The sequence below is a fragment of the Prionailurus viverrinus genome, chromosome X (genome assembly GCF_022837055.1).
Source record: "Prionailurus viverrinus isolate Anna chromosome X, UM_Priviv_1.0, whole genome shotgun sequence".
In the NCBI taxonomy this organism is placed as follows: domain Eukaryota; kingdom Metazoa; phylum Chordata; class Mammalia; order Carnivora; family Felidae; genus Prionailurus; species Prionailurus viverrinus.
In genome coordinates this window covers 95,039,691-95,059,333 of record NC_062579.1, presented here as the reverse complement: position 1 = coordinate 95,059,333, position 19,643 = coordinate 95,039,691, and the positions used below count along the sequence as shown (strand labels likewise).

Here is a 19,643-nt window from a genome sequence, read left to right as displayed (position 1 = left end):
TGCATGTGGATGCCCTGTCTGAGGTGCTAATTGTCTTCATTTCAAATGTCCTGGGCTTTTCTCAAACCCAGGTAGATGAAAAGGATGATGCCAACGGTGGTCAGTTTTATAGAGTGGATCTGACATTTCAAAATCTTCTTCTCTAACCTTTCAAAACTAACTTTGTTCTTCAACTAGCTCATCTATAGGTGTGAATTCTCCTGTGACAGTGTTATGATTTGGCACCTGTGGTGAGTTTACACATTCTCTCTGCACTTACTAAAATTCACTTCCTTTACAAAAATGAGAAAGCGAAAAAAAAAATGTCTTGCAAAGAGCACCTCCTTTTGATAATATCTGAGTTTATCTACGAGGCTAATTTTTCAAATGCCCTTTTGTTTTGTAAGTGAGAAGCCAGAGACAGGGGTGGGTGTGTTTAAGCCTATTTTAAGTATGTTTATTCTTTCAACCAGCATCATGGCCATTTACTGTGTGACAGACACCGTGGTAGGTATTTAGGTTAGAGAGAAGAGCTGTAATAGGAGGAAAGGAGGGGGCTCTAGGGGAACAGCAGTGGGGCATCGAACTCCACTTATATGCTAAACCTGCACAACCTACTTGAGACAGCGAGTTCTTGATCTTTCTTTCTGCTATGTATGCTTCCTTGTACGTGTCCCACTTTTACCTCCTTCGTGACTTAGAGGATGCTTCCTAATTCAAGCTGAAATTCTTGCCTGCTTCTGAGGTCTCATTCTTGGATTAATAGGATTAATAGCTAGGATTTGCTAACCACATACTACATTCTAGGCATTCCTGCTAAGCACTTCGCATACATTATCTCATTTATTTCTATCAACAGCCCTATGAAGCAAATTAATTATTATTATTCTTAATTATTACCTCCATTTTACCAACGGAGAAGCCAAAACTCAAGAGCCTAGGTAGCCTGCTCAATGTGGCACAAAGAACTGGTCAGTTTCGGGCCTGAGAATTGAATACAGGCTGCTGACTTCTGAGCCTGTGTGTTTCACCGATATCCTCTTCTGCCTCCCAACCTTAATTCTGAGGTCATTGCACTGAATTGGTCGGGCTTCGTTCTCCTATCTAGCAACTGTATTTGACTTCTAGAATATTCTTTTTTTTTTAATGTTTATTTATTTATTTTGAGAGGGAGGGAGGGGCAGAGGGAGAGGAGAGACAGAGAATCCCAAGCAGACTCCACACTGTCAGCACAAAGCCCAATGTGGGGCTCGATCTCACGAACCGTGAGATCATGACCTGAGCTGAAATCAAGAGTCAGACGCTTAACCAACTGAGCCACCTAGGTGCCCCGACTCCTAGAATATTCTTATACCTCTCCAGTGTCAACTGTTCTCATGCCCTGACTTGTAGCATGTCTCTGTCCATCTATATGCTTTATGAGATCAGGTACACTGTTTTAGCCTGGGCCTCATTGATTAGTATGTTTTGAAAGGCTCTTACAGAGTCAAGGTCTATCAGTCCGGGCCTGTCTAGATCATCAGCTTACTCATATAAAGTAATAGAACACTGAATCACTATATTGTACACCCAAAACTAATATAGCACTGTGTGTTAACTATACTGGAATGGAAATAAAAACTTAGTGGTGCCTGGGTGGCTCAGTCGGTTAGTGTCTGACTTTGGCTCGGATCATGATCTCACGGTTCGTGGGTTCAAGCCCCATGTCGGGCTCTGTGCTCACAGCTCAGAGCCTGGAACCTGCTTCAGATTCTGTGTCTCCCTCTCTCTCTCTGCCCCTCTGCTGCTTATGCTCTGTCTCTCTCACTCTCAAAAATAAATACTAAACATTAAAAAAATTTTTTTAAACAAGAACTTTAAAAAATGAAAGTAAAGTAAGAGAACACTGAATGGCCTGGGCGTCTTCTATCCTGGGCGGGCCTGGATGCACGTATAAGGTCTCATTGCCCAATTTGCCTTTTTCTCCTTTTACTCAACCAAATGAAGGCCACTCTTTGCCAGGCATTATCTTTCCCCATGAAGATAAAATGAAATAACATATGTGATGTGACTAGAACCTACAGTGGTATATTCCTCCTGGTCCATCCAGATCCTGACAGAGTGCCTGACCTACTTAGCACCTTCGTTTCCCCTCTCCTCTTTCCCTTCGTGGAGAGGACCCTCTGCAGAGAGTGTGGTTTCTTGCTTTCTCAAAGGAGTACATCATTTCTGACACTGCCTTCTTTCACATCCATTGCTTACCAACATCTATCCTGTGGTCTGCCTCATTTTGCTTTATAGAAACACCACTTCACATCACACACCTTGGCACTTGACAGGCCAAAAAAAAAAAAAAATCATCATGTAGCCCTTCTGGTTTCATCAACCCAGTTGCCTTTGGATCATGACTGAATCTTCTTTCTACCTCCCTTCATCCTGAGTGGGAGCACTCTGGGTATGATAGCAATGCAAGAAAATATCACTTCATTGTAAAGGAGGCTCCAGCTTTTCTTCTAAAAATCTGTTCTCTTTCTTGGAAGCTCAAAAATAAAGTTCTGCCACAGGAGCTTAAACCTAAAGGTTAAAGTACAAGAGACTGTTGTTTTGCCTATACATTTTTTAAACATTTTTAAAGAAACCTCTGATGTTTTTGAAACATGGACGACCACTTTGATCTATCCACCACGAACACCAAAATTTGGCGAAGGAAATATTATAACCCAGTAAGCCAAACAGCTAATGGTCGATTTCTGAATGCATTTTGTAGTTACAGATGCAACACTGGCATCATTTTTCTTTTCCTTCCCAGGAATAAATATTTCATGAAAAAATGCTAGAAACATCGATCAGTGGGGAGTTCAATAGTAGGAGTCTTTTCCAAAGCATGTCATATATGTTCTGAAGTTTCAAAACTGGACAATATCAGGAATTGTAGTGGTAAAGTTATGAAATTTTCTTTTTTTTTAAGATTTTATTTTTAAGTAATCTCTACACCCAATGTGGGGCTTAAACTCACAACCCTGAGATCAAGAGTCACAAGCTCCACTGACTGAGCCAGCCAGGCGCTCCAAGGTATGAAATTTTCAATACTTGCTCTGTCCTTTTCTTTCCTGGAACCAATATGGCCACTGAAATTATCAAAGTAAATATATATCAAGCAAAAAATAAATGGGACTAAATATCCTAAAACTTCTACTTACAGGCAAAACCCTCAGAGATCTGTTTGCCATCATCTTATAAACACTGGGGTAAAGTTAAACGCTACCCCCCACAAAAGTAATCACAGGTTTCTGCCCTGTGTGCAATAATTTTTGTAAGGTAGCGTAGAATGAAGAATCAAACCTAAAATAGGAGATAGAAACGTAAAAGACGAAGAGCTAGCAAATGTCACAAGTAGAGCTGTAACACTGCATATTATTTCCAAGTAAAACAAAGTTAACCTTCTCAGCAACTGTTTCTGTTGACTGGGGGGACAATTTGAAACCATCCAGCTACCCTGGAAGGTCTGTAACCCAAAATGATACACACTCAACTTGTATTTTTTTAAAAAAATCCTTTAACACTTACCGGTATTTAACATGTATTAAAACTACTAGCTTTCTACACAGATTGTTCCTAATGTGCGCTCACAGAAGCACGTGATAGAGTTCACAGAAGCTTAAGAAGGTAGTAATGATGGGTTCTGAGGTATTGTCAGGATTAGAGAGAGCCTAGTAAAATGGTCCATTCACCCGTGAGCAGGCTGCATGTAATAATAATGGTAATAGTAATATTCACTGAGTCACTGAATCCTCACAAAAATCCTAAACGTAAATGACAAATGACCACTTTTAGTTGGAATTATATCAAGTTTGTGCGAGGGAACCTTAGAGAGATACGTGCTTTCTTAATTTTAAGTGAGAAAATAATCATTTGTTAAATAGTGCTGTTTGATACACAGAACCTTTTGAAAACTGACATCTACAGGTCAGAAAATATGATGTAACAATTGATGAAAAGGCTGATAACTACTGTTTGGTGTAGATTTGTCTCATTTCTTCTAATAGAACAGGAGATTGTAGAGGGCGGTAATAAGGACTTCCACGTTGCCTAACGCCGTGCCCAGTGCACAGGAAGCATTCTCTGCATGCGCACTGTTTGCTTGATGTATAAAGTAAGAAAAAGCAGCTAGGGATTCCTACTGGCATTTCTTGCCTCTAGAGTTGACAGTAGGGAGGGTAGGATGCTTTTTTCACAATCATTTTATGCCCCAGAGAAGTTGGGCTAGATGGGCCAGGATCTGACCTTACTGGAGGGATTCTTCGGTTCATTGAGTGCATCTAGTGTGAACCATATAGGAAGTTGTACTCAAGGAATTGTACTAGGTCCCTCGGGGGTATAGGTACCCGGTATGGCAGCACTTCCTCTGCCTATTTCATTGTGGTCTTGGACACCAGCCTTAAGTGCCAAAGAACAAACACAGTCCATGAGAAAAATCTGTTCAACAGCAACCTCACACGGTCCTAGGCCAGGATTGTTTCGGTATCCTTAAGTTTATGTGAGGCTTAGTTCCAGTGGACGCACTCACTCTATCACATGCTAGAAGTGAGAAACACACTGCACCACAGACTACGAACCCACTGCCATTCGGCGTTGAGACTTTACAAAGCATGGCGTGAGGAAATGATGTATTTCTTTGCCACTCTGTCATAGATTTGGTACCACGATCTAGAACACATCCATTCTATTCTCCGTTTTGCAACACAAATCTGAAGCTTTTGAAGTCTCCTTTCCCCCTACTTCGTCGCTGAAAAGTATACATGCATATATATTAGACTGTTACGGCTGGCACCTTACCCACTTAAAACAAAAACTAAGGAATTCAGACAGACTTCAGATAAGCAGTCAAGATGGGCTCTATCTTAACAGTATTGAACTCGGCTCTATACAAACTTTTCATGAGGCTGGTCTGCTGAATCAAATACAAATCGCTTCCACTACCGAAGTTGCCACCACCACCCTCTCTCTGTCTTGCAGTCATGAGATAATAAGTGGTCCTACTCACTGGCAGCAGCCTAGGCAGTCACATCACAAAGCTTGAGAAATTCCAAAAGAACAGCATGACCATGACCACCAGACCGCCACTATGCTTCCGAGTCTCTCCATTACCATCATTTCATCGGATTTAGGCATTGACGATCCAGGCTAACGTGCAAATATATTAGAGTAAAATGTTAGGGTACAATAATGGAAAAAGCACAGACATTAGAACAAGTAAAATTTCATTTTGAACCCAGGCTTCACAAAATCCCAAATTTGGGTATGGAGTTGCCATATCTATAAAATGGGGGTAATACTACTCACTTTGAAGAACTATTTTTTTTTAATGCTTACTTATTTTTGAGAGAGAGAGTGTGAGCAGGGGAGGGGCAGAAAGAGAAGGAGACACAGAATCCGAAGCAGGCTCCAGGCTCCGAGCTGTCAGCACAGAGCCCAACGTGGGGCTCCAGCCCACGGACTGTGAGATCATGACCTGAGCCGAAGTCAGACGCTTAACCAACTGAGCCACCCAGGTGCTCCTTGAAGAACTATCAATATGGGTACCTATTCATACCTTACAGTCACTAAAAGGGGTAATGTGCTTAGAGTGTCTGGCACATAGGAAGCACTCAGTGGTAGCTCTTGGCATCATTAATAATCTCTTGTGCTCGTTACCACAGCATCCAGAGCAGAACCCTGAGGGTAAGGAAAGGAACAACCACTTGTTGAGGGCTCAGAGAAGTCCAGTAACTTGTTTAACATCACACAGCTAGTGAATAGCAGAGCAAGTATCTGAACTCAGGTCTCTCTAACTCCAAAGCCCAGGTTCTGGCCTCAGAAACCTGCTACCTTTTTTGTGTGTGTACCCAGCCCAGAAAAAAAGTAGTGATTTGACGACGTTAATGATTCAGGTTGTTTTGGAAAAAGTCAACCCTGAAAGACTGTGATAAGATTAAACTATGTAAAAGCTATGCACAGGGTGAGTTTGCTTTCATGCAGACCTAAAGGCATGCCAACAAACAACAGAGTCCATTTGAAACCATAAACGAAGCAACTGTAGTGACATCTGGAATAACCTATTACATCAAAATGGATTTTTCTGGAAAACTCCCAAGTCCCACCTGTGTCCCATCCTCCCCAAATCCCAGGGAGCTATGAGCACACACGAGTATCACAAAACCAGCCCGTAACCCAGAAAACCTAGTTCTGGGTTGATGTCCTTGATGGTTCTCTTCCACACTAGGGCTCCCTTCTAGTAAGCAAGGCCTGCCGGTTATCAGGACTGAGGGGAGAGAAAAAGCTGGTGGGGTAGGATCAGTTCTCTGCCCCTTCCCTGTCCCTATACCAAGCAGGCAGCCAGGCTCCACTCCGTTTGCCTCTGGGAACATTTCTGCCAGAACCTGGCTGTTTTCCGGAATCTGAGCACCTCGATGGGATTATGCATAGGAGGGAGGGGACGGTGCCTTGCGGGACAGAAACGCAGAAGGGAAATTTCTGCTCGTTGGATGTCTAGGAGACGGGGCCTCGGGGAAATGGCTTCTTGGTGCACATGGGGAGCCTGGACACAGGCATTCGGGCTCCCGGCCTAGACAGAAGCCCCCTCTCCACCTCACCTCTAGTGCCCCACGGGCCCAGGAGCAGCAGAGAGGCCCGTCTTCAGGGGACTGTGAGAGGACGCGGACAGTGAGAGGCGCAGGGACGATCACAGTGGACTGAAGGCCTCAGGGACGTTCCTCCTCCTCCCATTCTTGGGTGACCGGCCGGAAGAGGAGAGGCCCCCTAATAGTTTATGGGATCGAACTTTCCCTCACTTCGGTGGGACCGTGGGAAGATGCAGGTTTCAACTGCCTGCCCCGAGGAGACACAGCACCCAGGAGACACGGCAGGCCGGTGCACGCTCTTTATTGTTACGATCAGAAACCTCTGACAAGAGTTTGAGCTTGGTGGGCCGGGATTTCCCCGGGGGAACTCAAGAACACCTTTTGTTCAGACTGGAGACCCTCGAACTTCCCACCCCCGGGGAGCGGACAGCCAATGGAAGAGAAGGGGCCCAGGGGCGCTCCCAAAAATGTTGATGCAGTTCTTTTTTAATCCAGTGAGCCTTCCCGAGAGAAGCACCGTCCATGGCACGATGTCTGCCCTCGGAATCCATTTTGTTCTTCATCCACTCTTGACTGGAAAGGGGCTTGGGATGGCGGTGGCCCAAAGCTGAGGGCTTGAGTGTGTAGCCGACACTCCCTCAGGCACTGTCTTTCTCTAAGTGACTCAGCCGTCTTTCAGGCAACCAGAAGGATAGCTGTTCCTCTCAAAGGAAGAAACCAGCACAGTTATCAGAAATGTCCTGCCCATACTTTCATGAAGCCACTTTCCTGATCTTGGCCGCTGCTCACTTGTCTCACCTGGGAACAATGAGATGAGCAATTTGGTGACTCAAGTCCTGTCATGAAAGTCTCTGCTGTTACCCCCAGAACTACAAAAATATCTGGAAATTATGTCAATTGGGCTTACCTGAAAGCCACGCTCTATGCAACGCAAAGAAGTCCTCATGTAATTTGTATCCCAAGTTGGGCTCTCTCCTGGTATCTAACCAAACTCATCAAATCAAGTTATAATGTGTGCACCAGATAGTAACATATAAGTCTAGCTCTTAACACATACCAGACAATAACGATTTGTGTAATGAATTAAATGTTATCTATCAAATTTGCTATCACTTACAGAATTTAACACCACAACACCCCCCAACTCTTCCAAATTAATTCCTTGTCCCAACAGAAAAATTAAATTCTAACAAAATCATTTTGCCCTCCTTTCCGCCTTAAGGAGCGCCGAAGCATCTCCTCTTCCCCGACTTCCTCTCACTCCTCTCCGCTCCAGCCAACGGGGGTCTCGATGAGGTGCAGGTCAGCAGGAATCAAGTGTGATTTCTTTAAACTCTTAGAAGATCTTCTAATGGGACAGGTTCAGCTTCTTCAGCAACAAACAATTTCTGTGGGGCTCAGAGACACAAAAACAGGCCCTCACCTATAAAATAAAAACCAGGAGCAAACATGAACACTGTAGCCATGTACAAAGGAACAACAGCATTTCCAAGGAAAAGCAGTGCTCCTGAAACTCAGTATAGTTATAACTCGAAAAAGACATGGCTGTTCCCAGCCAAAGACACAGCACTTTCAAAAAAAAGGATGTGAATAAGAAAACAGAAGAGAGTGGAGGGGAGGGCGGGGCAAGGCTCCAAGACTTCAGCTTCTCCAGGATGTCCACCAATCGGCACCAGCCATTCAGAATCCACCACCTGTGAATGTCAGTGCAATCAAGAGAAGTTCCTTTTTAAAGAATATGATACTCAAAAGCAGTCTTTGTTCAAGTAAATTTTAAAAAGTATATAAATACATTTGCATTTATGTGTGTACGTAGTACCCACAATGATAAAAGGTTGTTACTTTGGGTAATAGAATAATGGATTGTTTTAATTCTCTCTACACTAATTTTGGTTTGCAAATTTTCTGTGAGGTAAATAAGTTACTTTTTGGTCAGAAGAGGGTCTTATGAAATTGGTTTTTCTTTGGGCTTATGAAATTGGTCTTTTCTTTCGTTTTCATTCTTACTTACCTTTCGCAAATCAGTGAGTTGGTCCTGGGTCCGGGCCTCCACTCTCAACTTCCACACAGCCTTCCTTGCACTTATAGCAGGCCTTGCGCCATGAAAAATTCATGGCTTTACACCATGGGCACTCCCAACTCTCGGGGCCGCAGCCTGAGGCAGACTTCTCCTGGTGCAGGAAACCCAGAGCTTTTTTCCCTTCTGGTTGCTTGGCCTTCTGCCCCTGAGGCTGCTGTTTCATTGGGCTTTCCCTCACACCACAGCTCCAGCTGTCCCCCTGGGGGGTCGCCTGGGGCCTCTGTAGACTTTCTTCCAGGCTGTGGCTCCTCCTAAACCCCGGGGGGTACCTCTTTGGACTTTCTTGCTGGCTATGGCGTCTTCTGTCCCCCGTCCCCTGGGGTCTTCTTGGACCTTCTTCTTGGCTGTAGTTCCCGCTGGCCCCCAAGGAGAGCATCTCCTGAGGCCTCTCTGGATCTTCTTCGTGGCTACTGCTTCTGCTGGCAACAAGGGGGGCCATCCCTTGGGGTCTTTTTGGACCTTCTTCCTGGCTGTGGTCCCTGCTGGCCCCCAGGGGCACCATCACTTGAGGCCTCTTTGGATCTTCTTCCTGGTTGTGTCTCCCACTGGCCCCCATCTCCTGGGGCCTCTCTGGATCTTCTTCCCGGCTACTCATCCTGCTGGCACCAAAGGTAACCATCTCCTGGGATCGCCCCGAACCTTCTTCCTGGCTGAGGCCCCAGATACCCCCAAAGGGGACCATCCCCTGGGCCTTTGCTGGCCCTTCTTCCTGGCTGAGACTCCAACTATCCCCAAAGGGAACCATCTCCTGAGGATTCTCTGGACCTTCTTCCTGGCTCTGGCCCTGGTTATCTTTAAGGAGTACCACCCCCCAAGGCCTCTCCAAACCCTCTTTCCGGCTCTGGCTCCAGATATCCCCAAAGGAGACCATCCCCTGAGGCCTCTCTAGAACATCCTCCTGGCTGAGGCTCCAACTATCCCTAAGAAGTACCACCCCCTGGGGCATCTCTCGATCTTCTTCTTGGCTGTGGCTCCAGCTATCCCCAACAGGAACCATTCCTTGGGCCCACCCTGGACCTTCTTCCCGGCTCTGGCTCCAGCTACTCCAAAGGGTGACCATTCCTTGGGGGTTCTCTGGACCTTCTCGCTGACTCTGGGTCCAGCTCTCCCCAAGGGGGACCACCCCCCGGAGCACCTCTTGATCTTCTTGCTGGCTATGGCTCCAGCTCTCCCCGACGGGAACCATCTCCCAGGCCCTCTTTGCACGGTCTTCCTGGCTCTGGCTCCAGCCATCCCCAAGGGTGGCCATTCCTTTGGCCCACTCTGGACCTTCTTCCTGGCTCTGGCTCCGGCTCTCCCCAGCAGGAACCACCCCCTGGGCCCTCTCTGGACCTTCCTCCTGGTTGTGGCTCCTGCTCTCCCCGATAGGAACCGTCCCCTGGGCTCTCTCTGGATCTTCTTGCTGGCTGTGGCTCCAGCTATCCCCAAGGGGGACCACTTCTTGGGTGTTCTCTGGATCTTCTTCCTGGCTCTGGCTCTGGCTCCAGCTATCTCTGACAGGAACCATCCCCTGAGGCCTCTGCCGACCTTCTTGGCTAAGGCTTCTGATGTCCCTCAGGGGGACTGCACTCTGGAGGATCGCAGGACCTTCCGCCTGGCTGCAGCTCCTCTGGTCCCACCGTGGGACCATCCCCTCTTGGTAGCCCACTGCAGCACGTGGACCAGGTGGCCCGATCCCCAGAGGAGGCATCTGATGTGGAACTACTGCAGCTTCTGCATCCATGACTACTACTGGCGGCAGAGGTGGCGAGACGGGGAATCCCACGGGGAACGGGGCACGGAACGGAAGCAAGTACCGCACGGGCACTGGCAGAGCGGGCTGTACGGCCTGAGCCCAGGGACTCGGGGGTCCCGGCACGTAAAGGACAGCCACCGGGGCCGGCACCCGGGCCTCAAAATACAGCCTGCTGCGCAGCTCCCTGGCCACCACATCTGCATTCCGGGGCCATGCTATGGCCCCAAGTGGCTCGGCCGGAGGCCCAGGCACTCTCTCGAGGGCCAGCGGCACGACCCGGGAGGCCCTCTCCACCTGGAGCAGCCGCCCACGAAGCACGTCACACTCGACCAGAGTCTGCCGCAGGGCGGCCTGTGTGGAGCGCAGCTGTGTGACCGCCGACTCGCGCTCCCCGCGCAGCCGCTGCAGCTCGGAGGCCAGGGCCCAGGTAGTCGTCTCGCGCTCGTCTACTTGGTTCTGCAGCCGCGAGACCTGGCGCTCCTGCTGCTCCCGCTGCCTGGCTCCCACGCGCACGCTCAAGGCGAGCGCGCTCCACGCACAGGCCCTCTTCATGGCGCGCGGCACCTGCGGGTCGGCCAGGACCGTGCGAAGCCGCTCCTCTACCTCGTCCCAGGGCCGCGAGCGCAAGGCCGCGTAGAAATCCGGCCCACCGCCGTTCACGAGGACTTCGTCGTTGATGAACCTGATCACCTCGGTGTGGCGGAACCCGCTGGCGTGGTCCCCAAAGTCGACCGCCATGACTGCTGCGGCCTAGTTAACTGACGGCCGCGAGCCTAGATAACTAACCGTCTCGCAGGGAATGCTGCCCCTGCCGCCGCCCGTAAAGGCCCACCCCTCACGTCCCCGGTCGGTTCTACCGCAGTCCTTTTCCAGTCCCGGCCTCCTTCTCAGCCTCTCCTCCCTCACCGCCTCACTTTCCTCACAGAGAGTAAAACGGACGCCCTCACCGCGCCAGCCCCACCCGGCGAGGGTGTTACACGTCACAGAGATGACGCCTGAGTCACCCTGCAAGGCCTGCTGGGATCCGCCTCCCTCTGAAGAGCGCGACCCGTAGAGGGCGAATAGGCTGGATGGCTGCACGGGGCACTGCTGTGAGCGTGGGTTAGAATTTGTTTCTAAGAACCTCGGGACGATACCCAGCATCGTGGAATGAATTCCTAGTCGGGTGGCAGGGTTGCCTCGATGGGCACCGTTCTATTCTCACCTCAGTTCTCTGGCCCATAACTCTTCGGTACCCCTTCAAACCTTCGACAGTCAGTCACACTGTACCCTTCCCTCGTCATTCTGAACGATGAACTTAGAGTCCCCGTCCTCAAGAAAATCCAGCGATTGAACCATGAATGCTCTGAACTTGCCCTATAAATTCACTCTCGTGTTCACCTGATGGACGGTTCTCGGACGGTTCTCGGAGAGTGTCTCTCTTCCACTTTTAGAGTAAATGTTCCCCTCATAATCTGGGGCTTCCCTACAAGAAATGCTGAAGAAGTGCCTTAAGCTGCACCAAGTGGTAACTGGAACCCACACAAAGAAATAAAGCACGTGCTAAAAGTAACTAAGTACAAAAATAGTATTCATGCATTTTGAAACTCTTTTTTAAAATACAGGATTTTAAAGATGACCACATAGGGTGTCTGGGCGGCTCAGTCCGCTAAGCGCGGAACTCTTGATTTCAGCTCAGATGATGATACGCAGTCATGAGATCCAGCCCCGAGCCCGGGGTTGGGCTCTGCGCCGACAGCACGGAACCTGCTTGGGGTTCTCTCTCTCCCTCGTCCTCTTCCCTTCCCCAACTCGGGCGCCTGTGTGCGTGGGCACGCTCTCTCAAAACAAAAGTTCAGAAAGAGATGACTGCATAAAACAATACAAATCTGCAAAGATGTGATTTGTGGCAATAACAGTATAAGCTAGAATGGAAGATTTGTATACTACTTGAAATTAAGTTCGTATTTAATCTAAAATATACTGGCATAAATTAACATCTTAATTGCAATCCCAGAGCAAACACCAAGAAAATAAACAGTATGCAGAAAAGGAAATGAGAAGGAAATAAAAATTCTTACAAAAAAAGGAATCAATTAAACATAAAAGCAGGCACTAGTGCAGGAATTGGGGTAGAGGGAGCTATAAGACATATTAGAAAAAAATGGCAAAGGGCACCTGGGTGGCTCAGTTGGTTCAGTGTCCGACTTGATTGTGGCTCAGGTCAGGATCTCGAGGTTTATGAGTTGGAGCCCTGCATTGGGCTCCGGGCTGACAGTGCTGAGCCTGCTTAAGATTCTCTCTTTCCCTCTCTCTCTACCCCTCCCCTGCTCACGCTTTCTTTCAAAAGAAAGAAAGAAAGAAAGCAAATGGCAAAATGCCAGAAGTCCTTCCTTATCAGTAATTATAATAAATGCAAATAGTGTGTAATTAACAGGCAGACATTGACAGAAGAGATAATATTTTTTTAAACAGGATACAAGAGATTCATTTTAGACTCAAAGATATAAACTTGCTTGATAATAAAAAGATGGAAAAGGCTATTCCATGCAAACAGTAACCAACTGAGAGCTAGAGTGGCTCTCCAAACATCAGACAAAGACTTTAAGACAAAAACTGTTAAAACATAAAAAAGGATATATCCTATGTTTCAAAATGGTCAATCCCCCAAATGAGATTTATCTCTGGAAAACAAAGGTGGCTCAATAAGTGAAAATCAATCAATGTAATACACTACATTACTAGAATGAAGGGAAAACCCCATGTGATCAACTAATAGATACACAAAAAAGCATTAAAAAAAATGCAACAGATTTTCACGAGAAAAATGTCTCAAAAAGCAAAATAGATAGGAAGTTCCTCAACCTGAAAAAGGGCATTTATGAAAAATCAATAGCTAACGTTACACTTAAGGGTGAAAGACTCAAACTTCCCCACTAAGATCAGGAGCAGACAAGAATGCCACTTTCGCCACTGCTGTTCAACATTGTCCTAGAACTTCTAACCAGAGCAATTAGTCAAGAAAAAGAACTAAAACACATCCAAATTAGAAAGGAATGAGTAAAACTCTTTCTCTTTATAGAGGGCATGATCTTCTATATGAAAATTCCCCAATAATCCACCAGAAAGTTACCAAAACTAATAAATTCATCAAAGTAGTAGCATACAGGATCAACATATAAAAATTAACGGTATTTCTGTATACTAGCAATTCCATCTCCAGAAAAATTAAGAAAATAAGTCCATTTTCAATAGCATCAAAACACTAAAATACTTAGGAATACATTTAACCAAAGAGGTACAAGGCATATACCCTGAAAACTACAAAACATTATTGAAAGTAGTTAAAAAGGGGTGCCTGGGTGGCTCAGTCGGTTAAGCATCTGACTTCAGCTCACGTCATGATCTCACGTGTGGTGGGTTCAAGCCCCGCATCGGGCTCTGTGCTGACAGCTCAGAGCCTGGAGCCTGCTTCTGATTCTGTGTCTCCCTTTTTTTCTGCCCCTCCCCTACTCACTCTTTGTCTCTAGCTCTCAAAAATAAATAAACGTTAAAAAAGTTTTAATTAGTTGAAGAAAACCTAAATACATAGAAAGATGTCTTGTGCTCACAAATTGGAAGATATCATACTATTAAGATAGCAACACTCTCCAAACTGATCTACAGATTCAATGAAATCCCATTAAAACCCCTGCCTTTTTCTTTTGCAGAAATGTCAAAGCTGACCCCAAAATAACATGGGCAAGGGGCCCTAACAGCCAAAATAATCTTTGAAAAGAAAATTAGGGGCACCTGGGTGACTCAGCTGGTTAAGTGTCTGACTCTTGTTCTCGGCTCATGTCATGGTCTCACGGTTCATGGGATCGAGCCCTGCATCAGGCTCCGTGCTGTCAGCATGGAACCTACTTAGGATTCTCTCTCTCCCTTTCTCTCTGCCCCTCCCTGGCTTGAGCTCTCTCTCTCTCTGTCAAAATAAATAAATAAACTTTAAATAAATACATAAATACATAAAGTTGGAGAATTCCTTTTTTCCTGATTTCAAAACTTACTACACAAGGTTAGAGGATCAAAACAGAGTGGTACTGGCATACTGTGATAGAATTGAGAGTTCAGAAATAAACCCATGCATCTAGGGTCAACTGATTTTTGACAAGGTGCCAAAACCATTCAATGAGGAGGCAGTAAGTCTCCAACAAGTTGCTCTGATATAACTGGATGTCCACATGTGAAAGAATGAAGGTAGACTATTACCTCAGCCCATATACAAAAATTAACTGCAGTTTTCTTTGTTTTGTTTGTTGTGGCTACTTGTTTGAAGTTGTTTTAGTTACTTTTCTAGAAGTTTCTTTTTCTTTCTGTTACATGGCCACTGAGGTCTGTGTTCCTTTAGCTCAGCGGTAAGCTAATGTATTGACAGAGTATCTATAAACACCTGAAGCCCCAAAATATCTTTTTACAGAAGTTTAAAAGCTCCCCCACTCTTTGAAGATTGCCTCTGTGTTGCAACACTCCTTCCATGCTTAGCCAGGCCCTTTACAACACTGCCTTCACCCTTACTTCCCACTTGTACAGAGCCTGCAGGTCAGCTGGAGGTGAAAGTTTGGGATCTTCTCTGAGGATTAGGCCCTTGCTGAGTAGGCATCCAGTATTGGTCACATGGGTGGCTCAGTCGGTAAAGGGTCTGACTCTTGATTTCGGCTCAGGTCATGACCCCGAGGATGTGAGATGGGGCTCTGCGCTGAGGGCGGAGCCTGCTTAGGCCTCTCTCTCTCCCTCCCTCTGCATGCTTGCTCTTTCACTCTCTCTTTCTCCCTCTCTCTCTCTCAAAAAAAGCCCCCATTTCCCCGCATGCCCCCTTTCCCACTCTCTTCCCAGCCTTTTTGATCTGTCTCTTGCTTGTCCTGACTGCGATCCCTTTCCCCGGGCTGCTATGGCCAATTCTTTTGCCTTTAAGTGCTTTTTGCCAAATGCCATCTGGGAAGCTGCCCCAGACCTGGAAACACTCTGTGTCGGGCAAACAAAGGCAATCCCCTCGTGCACCAGTTCTTCAGGGAGTCACCAGACAGATGGAAATCCACAATCACAGTTCGGTGGGAATAAGGTCTGTATTGCTCCCTCAGGCACTTGGCAACCTGCCCCAGAAGTACAGGCTGCTGTCTTCATGGCCACCTCCGGGCTGGTATGCGGAGAAGGGGAAGTAGATCATTTAAAACAGCAAACTCTCTTGCTGCAATGCACCTGCTTCTGTCATTAGGTTTTGCCCCGGTTGTTGGAAATTTTCAACTAGACTCCAGAGTTCTATAAAAGTTGATGCTGACCATTTTTGCCAGCTCATTGATGGAGGGATGGAGCCTTGGAATTTTCTACTCTCCCATTTTTTTTAAATAAAGAATGCTATCATAGCCAAAAAAAAACCATGAATATTCCAAATAAGATTAGTTTCATCTCCTTGTCATCTCTCATTCATCATCATGCAACCATTACCTCCTCCAGGAACACTTACCTGACCACTCCAGAACCAATTCTGTAATTAGTTTTTTTATTCTTCTTTCTCATCAACTAGACAGTTCCTTGAGAACAAAGACTGTATGCTTTCATTTCTGAACTCCTAGCACTTAACATGGTTCCAGGTACACACTAGTGCTTATAAATGCCAAAGGGAGGGGACAACGGAATCCTGAAAGATAGGGGAGAAGGAAAGAAAGTGGGAGAAACAAAAACTAATCCATGATTTGTACAATCCTGATTAAAATGAAGACTGAACCTATAAGGCGAGATCCTTGCCATGGTTTCAATCCAAAGAAAAGTAATTTTTTTAAGAGACACGCATATCCCTAAGGGAAAAAAATTCACCATCTCCAAAACAGCTATGTTTTGAGGAAGTGCTTTCATACAATGTTAAACTTTATAACAACTTGGAACTATTTTTAAATTAATGCAACAACACTTCATAAATGCCGAGTTGTTTTGAAATTATTTTTATTAAATTTAAGATACTTTGGATCTTCAAGACCTTTGTGGAATCAATTTCCACTGTATTAAAATGGGAAGATGATATATAATAGCTTATAAAGTGAGATTTGAAAACTAACGTGAGGGGCACCTGGGTGGCTCAGTTGGTTGAGCATCCAAGTCTCGGTTTTGGCTCAAGTCATAGTCCCAGGATCGTGGGATCGAGCCCCACATCAGGCTCGACACTGAGCATGGAGCCTGCTTAAGATCCTTTCTCTCTCTCTTTCTCCCTCTGCCTCTCCCCTGCTCGCACAAGCACTCTCTCACTCTCTCTAAAATAAAAAAAAAGTAACCTATCATCCTTGATGAAACAATGATAATATCGTAAATGCCACCACACTTTACTTTGCAGGTGTGCAAGTTTGCAAAGTGTGAATATATGTTTACAAGAGAGTAGAACAATTCAATTGCATAAATTAATCAATCTGAGAAACCACATTAAAAACATAGCTAATTTTTACATGATTTTCAGTAAGTTCATATACTTTCAATTTTAGTATAACCTCTGTCACAAAGGCTTCATAACAACTCTAAATGATAATCATTGATGATAAAGGAAGGAAAATAACATTTAAAATTCATCATATTAGTATGTATCTACGCTTGTGCAGATTTAATCTCCTAAGAATCAAAGGTGGTAAATAGAATAGAGAAAAAGCATATACAGTAAATATAAGCTATATGTGCTGAGTACTGAGGAACGGTTTTATACTGCTTTAGGAAAATTTACACCTTTTATTACATTTGCTTTCTTTTCTGCCACTTTGTACCCACAGTGACCTCTGCAATATAGCTGCCCAGCAGATGCCAAAAGGGAAAAGAGGAGGCACCTGGGCAGTTAACCTCAGAAATACTAGAGACATTTCCTGAATTTTTTTTTCCCACATGAGCAGAATACAGGGGTAGGAAACCATAGTAGATAATCAACACAGTGTGAGCATAGCTGAATACAGTGTCACATTGCAAGTAATTCTAACGTACAATTTTATCTAACCCATATTGACAACATTTCGTAGTTATTACCGTACGTATGGTAAAATCAGCCATGAAGAGTAAGCAGATCTCATAAATGTATTCTATGCAGACAAACTGGATTTTTGTATTTCCTTTCTTCTTGTTCGTTCTCAAGTATCTGTAAGTAACATCACCGCTGAACATTTTCACTGGCGTCATTCGCAACTTTAAGTCCTCCCACCCCCACTTCCATTACAAACACACGCATACACACGAGCTCTTACATATGCTCGCATTCCAGGGTGCCCTGGAAAACTCAAGGAAGTGATGGGGACTCTGGGACATTGAGCTCCAGGGGACTAACTGGCTGGCAAGTCATGCTTGGATCACCACACTTGGAAGGGAGGGCGAGGACAGGTGAGTCATCAGCCAAGTGTCTTGGTGTGAAATGAAGACTATGGACTCTTAATCCCCTAGGACCTGAGAGTCTGAAAGTGGGGCAGAAGGTAGGGGCTGAAGCAGAAGGGGAAGAACCAACAGGGTGGCAGATCTGTGAGCAGCTGTCTCTCTCAGGTCAGGCATAGACTGACTGGTACAGAAAGAATGGGGACACTGCCTTTGAGAAAAATCACTGGGCTACACTTGGAGGAAATTGATAGGTCCTTTTGCCCCAGCAGTTCTTAGAAATAGCTTACCGATACCACCACCTCCAAAATACATGTATATCATTAATATAAGTGCATGTAGGCCACAGTGTAAAATGACTACTGTTCTGGTTTTGATCTGATGGCAAGGAGGAGACTTTTAAGGGCGCTGGATACCTAAAGGTCAACAGGTGATAGCTGATGATTGAATAAACAGGAAGAGGTAAGGTCAACTTCTGTTTTTCACCAGCGAGGGTGGTATGGAAGAGCCCAAGCCCACACCATCCCACAGCCTCTTTTTGAAATGTCACTTAAGGCATCCCTGTGATTTTTCCATAATCTTTTTTAGCCTTGCTCAGTTGACTACATTTTGCTATTAGAAAGGAACAGGGAAAGCGAGTAGGACTTTATGCAAGTCTTCCTAACTTGAAAAGGACAGTCCTGTAAAGCCACTGATAGAGAAATCAGTTATCCTTCCAGACTTGCCTCAAGGCTGAGAAGAGAGAAGGGTGATTTCTTCACAAAGCCTGCCAACGCCTGGGTTCCACACCCCACTGTTGTCCTGTTCTCACAAGGCAGTGGCGAAGAAGACAACTGACCGCCCTCCGGAGGTGTCACCCCATTCTCTGAAAATTTGGGACCAGAGTTTAGAAGAAGCTGGATCGTACAGTGCCTTGCGCTAGGTGAGGCCACTCATTGCAAACCACCCTCGTTAGCACAGAGTCGTACAAACCCTGCAGGGGAAACAGACCCTGTACCCAACAGAGCAGACATTGCTCCCCTGTTCTCTCTGCCCAAGGGCGTGCTCAGACTGTGCCCTCATCAGAGATGTGAAGGGGAGGAATGTTCCTCTATGCTTCTTCTAGCTGGACTAAGAATTAAACTGACATGAGACAGATCAACAGGAGAAAAAAAAGCAAAGTTTCATTACATGTGCATGGAGACCCAATAATGAAATTGACACCCAAAGCATTGAGACCCAAAGAAATGACCAAGGCAGGAAGGTTTTATCCATTTTAGACAAAGAGACATTAAATCTGTGACGAATTGACAGGACAGAGAAGACGTGTGTTCAGGAGCTTGAATGAGTAATGAATTTTAAATGGAATGTGGGCTAAAGTAGCAAATTAGTAAAAAGTAACAAGGTTTGTTTATATAGACTTCTCGCTCTAGATTCCCTCCCTCTGGTGATAAACCTTAAAAAGACTCTTAAATACAGAGAACAAACTGAGGGTTAATGGAGGGTGCAGGGGGGGGGAGGGGAAAATGGGTGATGGGCATTGCAGAGGGCACTTGGGATGCGCACTGGGTGTTACATGTAAGCGATGAATCATGGCAATCTATTCCCAAAGCCAAGAGGACACTGTATACACTGTACGTTAGCTAACTTGACAATAAATTACATTAAAAAAAAAAAAGTCTCTACTTCCTGGTGTCGGGAGGGGACCTGTCACCTGAGAGATTTATGTCCCGCTTTCAAGGAGAAAGAGGAGGTTCTGAGTGTCGTTCTTGTGTAGGCTATTTTTTAAGTAGCCTTAATTCAGGGGCGCCTGGGTGGCTCAGTCGGTTAAGCGTCCAACTTCAGCTCATGTCACGATCTCACGGTTTGTGAGTTCAAGCCCCCGTGTCAGGCTCTGTGCTGACAGTTCAGAATTCGGAGC

General features: G+C 45.8%; 1 protein-coding gene across 2 annotated transcripts; it reads right to left on the bottom strand.

Annotated features, from left to right (window-relative positions):
* Positions 1–6,878: 6,878 nt before the first annotated feature.
* Positions 6,879–11,417, bottom strand: LOC125157413 (testis-expressed protein 13D-like). 2 transcript variants are annotated; one of them, XM_047844105.1, is made up of 3 exons: positions 8,590–11,417; positions 7,486–8,001; positions 6,879–7,376 (listed from the first exon to the last, which is right to left on the bottom strand). In XM_047844105.1, the coding sequence occupies exon 1, from the start codon at positions 11,129–11,131 to the stop codon at positions 8,600–8,602; it is 2,532 nt and encodes an 843-aa protein (XP_047700061.1). In that variant the 5' UTR covers positions 11,132–11,417; the 3' UTR covers positions 6,879–7,376; positions 7,486–8,001; positions 8,590–8,599. The 2 variants fall into 2 exon arrangements, with proteins under 2 accessions (XP_047700061.1, XP_047700060.1); XM_047844104.1 differs by having other exon boundaries at positions 7,486–11,417.
* Positions 11,418–19,643: the final 8,226 nt, after the last annotated feature.